Here is a 10547-nt window from a genome sequence, read left to right as displayed (position 1 = left end):
CACATTGCAAATGCTGGATCTCACACCTTATAGTTTCGTTGGAACAATATTGTGCCAGGCTATTAACATAGCTCTGAATACTCCTGGGCCATCGTAGTCCTGCACAGCAGCCTTTGTCTGACAAAGAAGGAGCAGTGCTGTAAAGTCAGAGTTTCCGTTCCCTTGCCAGTGATGGGGGCAATACGTTTATGCTTGCTACTAAAAGTATTCTAAGCACACAAAGATTTGAGTTAATTTCTGATCAACTAACAAATTCTGGAAGAATGATTTGTCAAGCATATCCACTTTCTTAGTATGAATCTTCCCAAAACAAAACACAAATCATAATTCAGTTATATTTCAAAGTTTTATTATACAAGATTTTATAGAAACATAAATGAGATTGTATTTGGTATTTCAAACATAATACAGGAAAAACCCTTTCAACGATTGCTGTCATGCTCAAAGTTAGGAACAACAGAAATATACTGTAGCAAACTCTGACTTGCCTGCATCAAAGCTTTCAAAATAATGTCTTAGAACGGACTTGAATACACAAGTTTTAACCATTCAACATGCATAACATTCCTGTTTACTTAAGTAAACTCTGTTTGGAGAGCGGTGCTTGCCCACACCTCCAAACAATATTTGGTTACAAAATAAGAGAGATAGGAAAACATTTAGAAACTAAATTAAACCTTAAGAAAAGCAACATTCACACAATGTTATTATCTGACGGGTAGAAGAGCAGATGTGTAGTTGAATATATTACTGTAAGTACCCGGGCTGTAATACTTGAACATTGGGTATCTGGGTAGTGTAAAAACGATGTGCATTGCGAGGCCTTGGTGAGTACATCTTAGGTTTAGCTTGGTGTTGTACTCGGGAGTCGTATGACAGATCATCCATTGGGCACACTTAAGACCACAGTGTCTCCGACTGCATGTTTACAGATTACATGCTGTACAGATTGCATGCTGTACTTCTGTAGACCATCTTGGAATTTGGGGGTAGTCATCCATCTAATGTAGGGGTTCTGGAAGAAAGGATTCCCTAGAGCATGCTGCTTTTCTGTAGCGTACATGCTCTGCATTCCAGGTGGGTTGGGAAGTACATTCTATGTTTTGACTGGTGCTGCACTAAAGTCTTGCAATGGAACATCAGTAAGATGTTCTCTATGGAGGAAACTGATAGAATACTACGTTGTTGTAGACCATTGCTCTTGGAATGCGATATATATATATATATATATATATATACATATATATATATATATATATATGTATATATATATATATATATATATATATATATATATATATATATATATATATACACACACACACACACACACACACACAGATAGGGCAAAGAGTTCTACTGCATAATGTACTGCACAATGTACACTGAACACGAAAGACAGCAGCTTGATATCAACATTCCCTGACTGACAGCTCCAAAGTTGGTCATAGCGTGTTATCAGTTAATCATTATTTGTAGAGCATGGCTTGTCACCCGCAAGGGTATCTAGGCACTTGATGCAGGCCTCACTCAAAGAGCAAGGTCTTCTGCCCCTTCCTGAAGTTGGTCAACAAGGGGGAGGTGCAAAGGGGGAGGGTGTTACAGGCCTTGGAAATGAGAAGAGAGAAGGCGCATCCTCCAGCGAGGCAACGGCATATGTGAGCGATCTGTGTGAAGGTGAATTGTGCAGAGCGGAGGTTCCCGGGGGGATGGTGGAAGTGCAGAAGGTGGTTCAAGTAGGTGGGTCCTTGGTCTTGGACGGCTTTGTAGGTTTGAATCAGGAGCCAGAAATGGCATCTCTTCTGGACCGGGAGCCAGTGATGGTCGTTCAGTGTGCTGGGTGATGAGGGTTCTCAGTCTGGCGGCTGCGTTCTGGATCATCTGGAATCTTTGCAGGAGTTTGTGGGGGTGCTAGCATAGAGTGCGTTGCCGTAGTTCGATCAGATTGTGATGAGGGCATGCGTTACCATCTTTCTGGTGGTGATGGGGAGCCACTTAAGATTTTACGGAGCATGCAGTTATCTACTTCTGAATCTTTGCTGGACTACTAGTAGCACACGTTTAAGTGAACCCAGCCAGTACAGGACATCAATTCAGTCTAATGAGTTATGAATTGCTCAGGGATATGTCTGCCACATCTGGCAACAGCCTTGCTGCCATGTTCACATGAGGCCAAGAAGTTGTATGGTCATTTCAATAAAACCATGCTAGCTGTGGGGTTCAAGAGCGAGCTACAGATTCATTGGCCAGGTTTGGCATAAAATCAATAATTGAATTCAATTACCTAGCTCAGCAAGTGGCAAGATAGCCAGGTAGATTAAGTATCCACTGCTGAGATCTGTGTAGAACCTTAGTCACAGGTTTGAATCCCTATAGAGAAGACGCATGCAGTCATTCTTCGAGATCAATAAAATGAGTACCTTTCACATCAGTTACACCAACACCTAATAACATCGCTAAGAGACTTCAAAATAAATTACTATTATTGCGACCTCACCAATAATAACACTTTGGCATATAGCACTGCAGCTTGATAAAGCGAATCCTGAAGCAACTCTATAAGTTACGCTGCACATAAAATTCGACAAGCAGTATATAAAAACTGGTGGATATAGATTTGTAAGTACACTACGGTTTGAGCTAAGAAGGAGGGGGTGGAAAAGGAATACCATGGTCAGGACTGGCTGTGATCCAACAGATTTCACACAAACATGTACGCACTCTACAAGGTTCTGTGAAATGGCATGCGTGGATTCAACATCAGAAGCCAGAGCAGACTGGTCCTGGGTACAGCAAATTTTGCATTTAAGTAAAATTTATATTTGATGCCTATTTCACATGGTGGGTGGTGATCTGTGCTGTTGATGCTTGGGTACTGGAGTGAAACGAGAAGACACACAGAATCTCCGTTGCAATGGAGCATTTTCAAAGGGACTTCATTTGAAATCCGGAGTAATTCAGGCCAGGGGCGTAACACAGTCCCCCGCAACCCCCTTTGTTGCGGGGGCCCCCTAAGCTCTAGAGGGCCCCTTAGCAGAGCACTTCAGCCGGAGAGCTCCTGATAGAGTCCAGAGGGGGCCCCTCCACGTAGCTTGCAGGGGGACCCCCTCAATTATCGTTACGCCACTGATTCAGGTCCCTGCCCAGCTTGAATAAAGTACATTAACGGCTAGTGCAGAACTAGATAGGTGGAGCAAGAATATAAACAAAAAAACATGAACATAAAATGTGTTAATAACTTAATCAAGCGTATGCTAAGCAAAGGACTGATCATTTATGCATATGGACGGAAAGACATATGGTCAAGCATAGGAGCACCATGATGTGTAGACAAAACAGGGTGCCTGTGCTAAGTTAATGCTCAAAACAGAGAGGAAATGTGGAGGACTAAGCTCACCACCGAGAAGGGCCAGCTGGCGTAGATTAAGAGTCTGTATCAGTGAAGGAAAATAGAATCCGAGCGCTTCTCCCATCCAGTATAAGGTACCCGCTGAGAGTAAGTTCTCCCCAGTGTGCTTCCAGGTCACAACGAGGATTCATGAGCACATACTTTGTGCATCCTTGGAAACGGAGGTGACAGACTCCAGTTTCCAGGAAACCAATCCAAAACATTTTAAAGGCACTTAATTCCAAATATAAAAACATGCTTCTTTTTTTTCTTAAAAAGTTGGCATGAAGGTGGCTGCTAAACTGAGTTTTTATAGGATTGCAGCCGGTCCAGTTCAACTAATTTCATTATATGGCTTCTTTTGGCAAGTGGCTTCTCTATTTGAAGGAACTAAAATTACACACAGTGTGGAAGCAGTTGCAATTTGCCAGGCGTACAAGACAAAGGGCACTAAAACACCCAGCCAAAAAACAAAAGTCCAAAAAAGGCAGAAGAATGAAAAGAGGAGCAGAAGCCCATAGCCTTGTCCTGAAATCCCATAAATCTTTTTGCAGCACAGCACAGCCACGTTCAGGGCAGATTCTTGGATGCAAACACATCATCCTTTCTGCATAACTTCCAAAATGGATCAGCGGCTGCAAAAGCAGAGAATGTAGATGGGCAAACAGTAGAAGTTGAGGGAGTGTAAAAAATCTTCGGTGGGCAAGTCAGTTGGTGATGGAAAATGTGTACTCTGTGCAAAGGGAGGAATAAAACAGTGAAGGAGAAAGATTAAGGGATGGAGGGGATTTAAAAGGAGGCAGTGAACAGGAAGTTCTCTAAGAGCAGTCCGCATGACAAAACCACCCAGTTATCAGGTGCCTTTCTTTGGGGCTTTTAAATTGGCATAACTGCATAGAAGAGATCAATGTTAGTACTGGGATCTATCAAAGTGCAGTTTGCTGAGAAAGCAGCTCTCATTCAAGCACCTGGGGGCAGGGTCGGACTGGCCCATAGGGCAATCAGGGAGTGCCCGTCGGGCTAATCTGATGAGTCAGCGTGTGGGCAGTTTTTTTATGTTTGTGGTTCTGTTTCATGGCCTGCTGGACCGGTTTTTATGGTCTGGCTTCACAGCACAGCTGTCACCAAACAATTATTGGAACAACACTTAAGAGGGGCTTTGGCTCTATCAGTGCATGTTTTGATTGGGCAGAAGTTGTGTGCCCTCCACAAAACTTAGATGATCTTATTCATCCAACTGGCTTAGCTTGAACTTTGAGGAGCACACACAACATTGTAATGCTGTAAAGGTGTCTTTAGATAATTAGATACTTTGTGGTGTTAGTCCTTCTCTGGCAGCAGCAAATGGGAGGAAGGCAGTCATTAACCTACATAGATGTTTAGGTCTAGCTTGACAGTGCAATTGATTGCCGGACCTTTTAACCTACACCAATATTACTCTACATAGCTATACAACATTCATTTAAAGCCAGATGTATTGGCATTGCCAATGCTTGTTAATATTGATTTCCCTGATATCAAAACAAACCTTGCCTGCTGCAAGGCTCAAATCCATGCAGTCTTTCATACCTTGCAAAATATTTATACAGTCTGTCTTTACAGGTTCACAACTGTCCTAGTTTGCAAACAGGCCGTTTTCAGCTGTCAAGTTCACTAGGGGGGGGGGGGGGGGGGGGGGGGGAAGGGCGCTCTTTTATTTTGATGCCTGGGCCCATTTTCCTGTCCCAATCTGACCCTGCCTGGGGCAGGAATGGATGGATTTGTGTGACTTTTTCTACAGTACAAAGAACTTTCTGCGGGTATCTATTAGAATACATGCGTTTGAAACCTCCCAGTTTCACTCATCAGGCCTGTGCTAGTTAACAAGGTGTTACTTATGGTTGATGAGTAATAATAGAACATTGCTGATGACGAGCCAGCCAATAATGCCAGTCGTGGCACTTGCCAGTTGGCACAGAATGTGGCTTTGGGTCAATAGTAGGCAGATTGTTGGGAGGCACAGGGGCAGCATGCTTCAATGCTGTAAATCTGGGACCGGTACCACATGTACAACCCAAAGGAATTGAACGCATACGCCTAAAGTAAAGCGGCAGCGGAGTGGCTGCACATAGCTTTCCCTATGCACTTCTGTGGTACTTCTGTGTGTAACACTCCTTCACATAGACCTATAACAAGTGCATCATGTAGTGGTTAGTACAGAGCATGGCTTTGCCATCAAAATGGCGTCTGTGCTTTGTCCCCAATACCCTCCATATGCCAGTGGTGTTTCCTATCTGGTACAATGCATTTTAGAATGAGCGTACGAGAGAGAAAGGGTACAAAGGCACATGTGTAAGCTATGCCCTCAAAACAATTATTTGATTTGTAAAGAAAAAAGTCAATTTTTTGCTATACATTATAAAACGTCAGCATCTCCAAAAGCTGCTTGTGCTCATTAAGGGCACTTCCGTAAGCTTATGAAACACAGCCCGCTGGCGAAGTCCTTCAGCTCCTTATAGATCAGTGTTGCACTCACGACAGAGTATGTCGTCATTTTCAGGAAAGAATCCTTTTCCAACCAGAGGCGTGGTGCAACGGGAACAGTTAAAGCAGTTGTGGTGCCAGTGGCGGTCCTCAAAGGAGACGTATTTACTTCCTCCGAACCCTGCGCAAGAGGAGACAACAAAAAAGGAACAGTCACAAAATGCAAAACACGAACTGCAAATTAACACCTGAAAAGAGGAAAACCTTGAATTTGGGTGAGACTGGCTACAGAGTATCTTGCACGTTTTTCCCAGTTCTGGAACCCAATCCTGCTGGGTTCTGGATTCACAGTTATTAAGCTCAATCTCATTAACCCACACCTAGAGTTCTGAAGCAGTTCATGAATTGTCTTAGATTGATGCAAGTTAGATAATCGATGTATATTCTTGGATGATGAGTGAAAATAATTTGTTGCCCTAGCTAGCAGATTCAGTGCAGCCAGATGTTCCTCCTGTTCAGCAAACTCCATTGAACTTGGATTGATGCTGGTTCCCCATTCAGCCTCAAACGTTTCTACTTGTTAAACTGATTCATATGACAGGACCATCTGGAATGCCCATCTGCCCGATTGCTCCAACATTTTTTTTTAGATTGCACAGTCTACAGCTCAAAGCTTTGGCATCAGGGTTTTACTTTGTCATGACTCACTTGAATCTGTCCTGGTACTTTTTGTGTTCTTTAGCTGCATTACTCCTCCTGGGAGGCAGATTGGTGCTTTTAATACCCTTTCTTTCTCATATTATTTGTTTTCCAAGACTATTTGTTAAAGGTGAGTGAAGCTTAACAGTTCCTTCAACAAACATGGGGAGAAAGGCATAGATACGGGAAAGGAGGAAAGCATGGAAATTTTGCAAATAAGATTTGGATGTTGCGGAGAGTGGATAAGCAAAAAAAGTAGTTCGAAAAAATAAGTCTGATGATTGCTTTCCAAATCTGGGAAGAAACATCAAGTTTGTCTTCGAGGAATGGCAGTAGAATGTTCTAGTGCCGGTTCCACTGCAGAGACAAAAATGCCACAAGCTCCTCCTCTGATCCCTTGCCCTTGTACCACACCTTTGATGCAGGGGCGGCTGGCTTGTACTGAGGGTGGTGAGACAGGGGACACACACAATAAATAACTAAATAAATACATGAATTAATTCACGTACCTCCGCAGCTCGTTGTCCTCCTCCCTCGGTTGTCTTCCAGGAAGCTCTCGATGCAGGAAACTGCACTACCCAATCCTTGCGCTGCTTTCACAGCATGAAAGCAGTGCTAGGAGTGGACAGAGGAGGCTCTCCCAGCGCTCCTAAGAGCACTGGAGGCCTGTGCTTTCTCTTACCCAGCTGTCTTAGACAGCTGGGTTAGAAAACTTTAAAATGCGCATGTCTGGCTGGTAGCCCCAAGACGGCCGGCCAAACAGACATGATCATTTTAAAGTGCACAGCTCCCTGCTGCTGCCACTCTGCAGCGCCGGCCCGCCACATCCAGACACTTCGTTTGGGACGGGTTGCTGAAAAACAAAATAGTAATAAATAAACTTTATTACCGTTTTATTTTTCAATTCTGGGGCTTGTGGGGCTACTCTCCTCCACTCAAATAGAAGAGCCGCCCTTGCTTTGCTGTAACACTTTGCTCAAATGTTATCTTCTGGTGTTCCTGGATAGATTACTTGCATTACCCTTTAGAGTCGATACTTGGTCATTCGGGACCCCTGATATAGGTATGGAAAACAACATTCACCTAATTGTGCCATCCTGCCACTACATCTTAGATGAAGCATCCTGCCTTTTGGCATGTGCATGCTATACAGATGCAACATACAAATACCATAGTCTAGTTCCAGCCAACATCCAGTGTACCTGTAACACTGCTCCATTTTACAGTACTACAGTTACAGAGTCGCTCAAAGAGGCTAAACCAGGGGAGTCCACAACGGATACTGCAGAGCTGAACTCCTGTCCAATTTTCTGAATAACCACTAGGTAGATAGGTGGCATCCAGATTTATTGTAAGTATTTTTTTTTCATATGGACAGCCTCAAAATCTTTCATGTATCCAACCCTTTCGGATGTTAATGTAGTCCCCGGGCTAAATAAATATCCAGGGCTGTGGGCAGGAACATCGCGGTTCTGTGTAACCAGCAGAAAAACATAGGTAGACTTGGTAAAATACGCCACTTGTAGTATTCTGTCTGGTTTTGGGAACCAAGAAGTAATTCAGGTAATAGCAAGCATCCTATGGACAGATACCCAACAACTTGAGTCCTGGAAGAGGACAAATGCGGATAGAAAATAGTATTTTTCTCATATACAACACCCCAAGATCGTTGGATGGGCCTGGTGGTTGCAAGAGCCTTCGGGTCAACAAGAAAAAAATGATTTTTAGGTTTGGTTTGGAAATAGCTTCAGTTGTCTCAGCACCTGTCTAGATCTCCCGAGGGAGCTACAACGCTGCTGAGGCGCGGCGCAACTTAACTTTTAAAACCACGAGACTTTTTTACCTACCTTGCCTCCATCTTGCAGGGGCTGCGCCCTGGACATCGCGCACCCCCTGACGCCTCCTGACTTCCCTGCCGGCCGTCGCCAGAGCGCCCCACGCTGCTCGTTCCCTCACCCTGTGACGGGCAGGTCACGAGGGCGGGGACGGGCGTGCCCACCATCTCGGGCTGCTCTGTGGTTGGCGGGGCTGCTCCTCTGTCCCTCCCCCCCTGGTAATCTATTTCAGCAGGGCGAGTTCAGGCCCTGATACTGTCTAGATCTCCCGAGGGAGCTACAACGCTGCTGAGGCGCGGCGCAACTTAACTTTTAAAACCACGAGACTTTTTCACCTACCTTGCCTCCATCTTGCAGGGGCTGCGCCCTGGACATCGCGCACCCCCTGACGCCTCCTGACTTCCCTGCCGGCCGTCGCCAGAGCGCACCACGCTGCTCGTTCACTCACCCTGTGACGGGCAGGTCACGAGGGCGGGGACGGGCGTGCCCACCATCTCGGGCTGCTCTGTGGTTGGCGGGGCTGCTCCTCTGTCCCTCCCCCCCCAGGTAATCTATTTCAGCAGGGCGAGTTCAGGCCCTGATACTGTCTAGATCTCCCGAGGGAGCTACAACGCTGCTGAGGCGCGGCGCAACTTAACTTTTAAAACCACGAGACTTTTTCACCTACCTTGCCTCCATCTTGCAGGGGCTGCGCCCTGGACATCGCGCACCCCCTGACGCCTCCTGACTTCCCTGCCGGCCGTCGCCAGAGCGCACCACGCTGCTCGTTCACTCACCCTGTGACGGGCAGGTCACGAGGGCGGGGACGGGCGTGCCCACCATCTCGGGCTGCTCTGTGGTTGGCGGGGCTGCTCCTCTGTCCCTCCACCCCGTCACGCCCCTCTTAGACCCCTTCCATGTGTCCCTATATCACAACTTCCCCTCATAGACGGCGCAGCGGGCGGGCGCAGCGGGCGCGACGAAGGCGCGCCGAAGTTGCGCCTAAGTTAAGCCCGTCTGCGTCCGTCCGCGGCCGACCGGGGCTAGGGGCGCGTTACTCTGCCCCGCCTATCACCTATTCCCCGGCTCAACTTCGCCGCCTCCAGGGACCCTGGCCCATTGCTACCTCTATTTGCTCTCGCATTTCCTCCCTTGGTCTATCCCATGAGGTTCCCCCGCACATCCCCCTTCCTGTGGCTGGCCCTTCCCTCTCACCCCAATGTTCCACTCACTCTATACCCCTCAAACCTTTAACAGCTCTCTATCTTAACACTCGGTCCGCTGTTGCCCATACACACGAACTTTCGGTCCTGTTGGACCTTCATACCCCCGATCTTCTTTTTTTAACGGAGACCTGGTTCGGCGATGACTCCCTCCCCGCCCTATTGGCCACTCTACCGGCTACTTACTATGCCCTTTGGGCAGACCGCCCTTCCGGCAGAGCGGGGGGCGGCGTGGCAGTCATCGCACGCTCCGATCTCCCTTTTCAAACCCTGTCTTTGCCGGACATTGCTACCACTGAATACCTGGTTATCCGTACCACCGCCACCTCTCCTCCTTTGACCTGCTTTCTTACCTATCGCCCTCCTCAATCTCCCCTACAGTTTCTTTCTGATTTCTTGGAAGTCCTGGCTACCATTACGGTTAACAATTCCTCTATTCTACTCCTTGGTGACTTTAATTTCTGGCCCTCCGACCCAGCCGACTGTTCATCCTCAAAGGAATTTTCCGAAACCCTTCAATCCCTCAATTTCACTTCCTTTGTTCACTCCCCCACCCACATCAAAGGTCACATGCTTGACCAGATCTGGTCCCTGAATTGTCCCGTGGAATCTCTCTCTATTTTGCCCTGTACATGGTCTGATCACCACTTGATTTCATTCTCTCTGCCCATTCACCCCCCAGCCAAGCCCTCTCGTCCCAAGAACATCTGGGTCCGAGCTTGGGGCCGAGCCAACCTGGAAGAATTCTCTTCCCTTCTCACCACTTCCCTCCCTTCCCTGCAGGGTCTTTCTACCCTTTCCCAGGTCGCGGCTATAGATCAGTGGCTCTCCGCTGGTAGTGATTCTGTTGCCCCGCTCAAATGCATTACCTCTAAGCGCGACAAGGATGCCAATCGGTGGTTCAATGTAGAGCTAAAGGCCACCAAACTCACAGTACGCCGCGCGGAGCGGGCTTGGAGG

General features: G+C 46.8%; 1 protein-coding gene across 3 annotated transcripts in view; it reads right to left on the bottom strand.

Annotated features, from left to right (window-relative positions):
* Positions 1–332: 332 nt before the first annotated feature.
* Positions 333–10547, bottom strand: part of FHL3 (four and a half LIM domains 3) — a 259663-nt gene continuing 249448 nt past the window's right edge. For all 3 annotated transcript variants that reach the window (XM_078681236.1, XM_078681234.1, XM_078681235.1), the window contains one exon: positions 333–6032. In XM_078681236.1, the coding sequence (XP_078537362.1) occupies positions 5881–6032 (152 nt within the window). In that variant the 3' untranslated portion in view covers positions 333–5880. The remainder of the gene's footprint in view (positions 6033–10547) is intronic.

Source organism: Lissotriton helveticus, chromosome 3_1, assembly GCF_964261635.1.
Source record: "Lissotriton helveticus chromosome 3_1, aLisHel1.1, whole genome shotgun sequence".
Lineage (NCBI taxonomy): Eukaryota > Metazoa > Chordata > Amphibia > Caudata > Salamandridae > Lissotriton > Lissotriton helveticus.
Note: the sequence above shows the minus strand (reverse complement) of the source record. Positions and strands in the feature narration are given on the sequence as shown.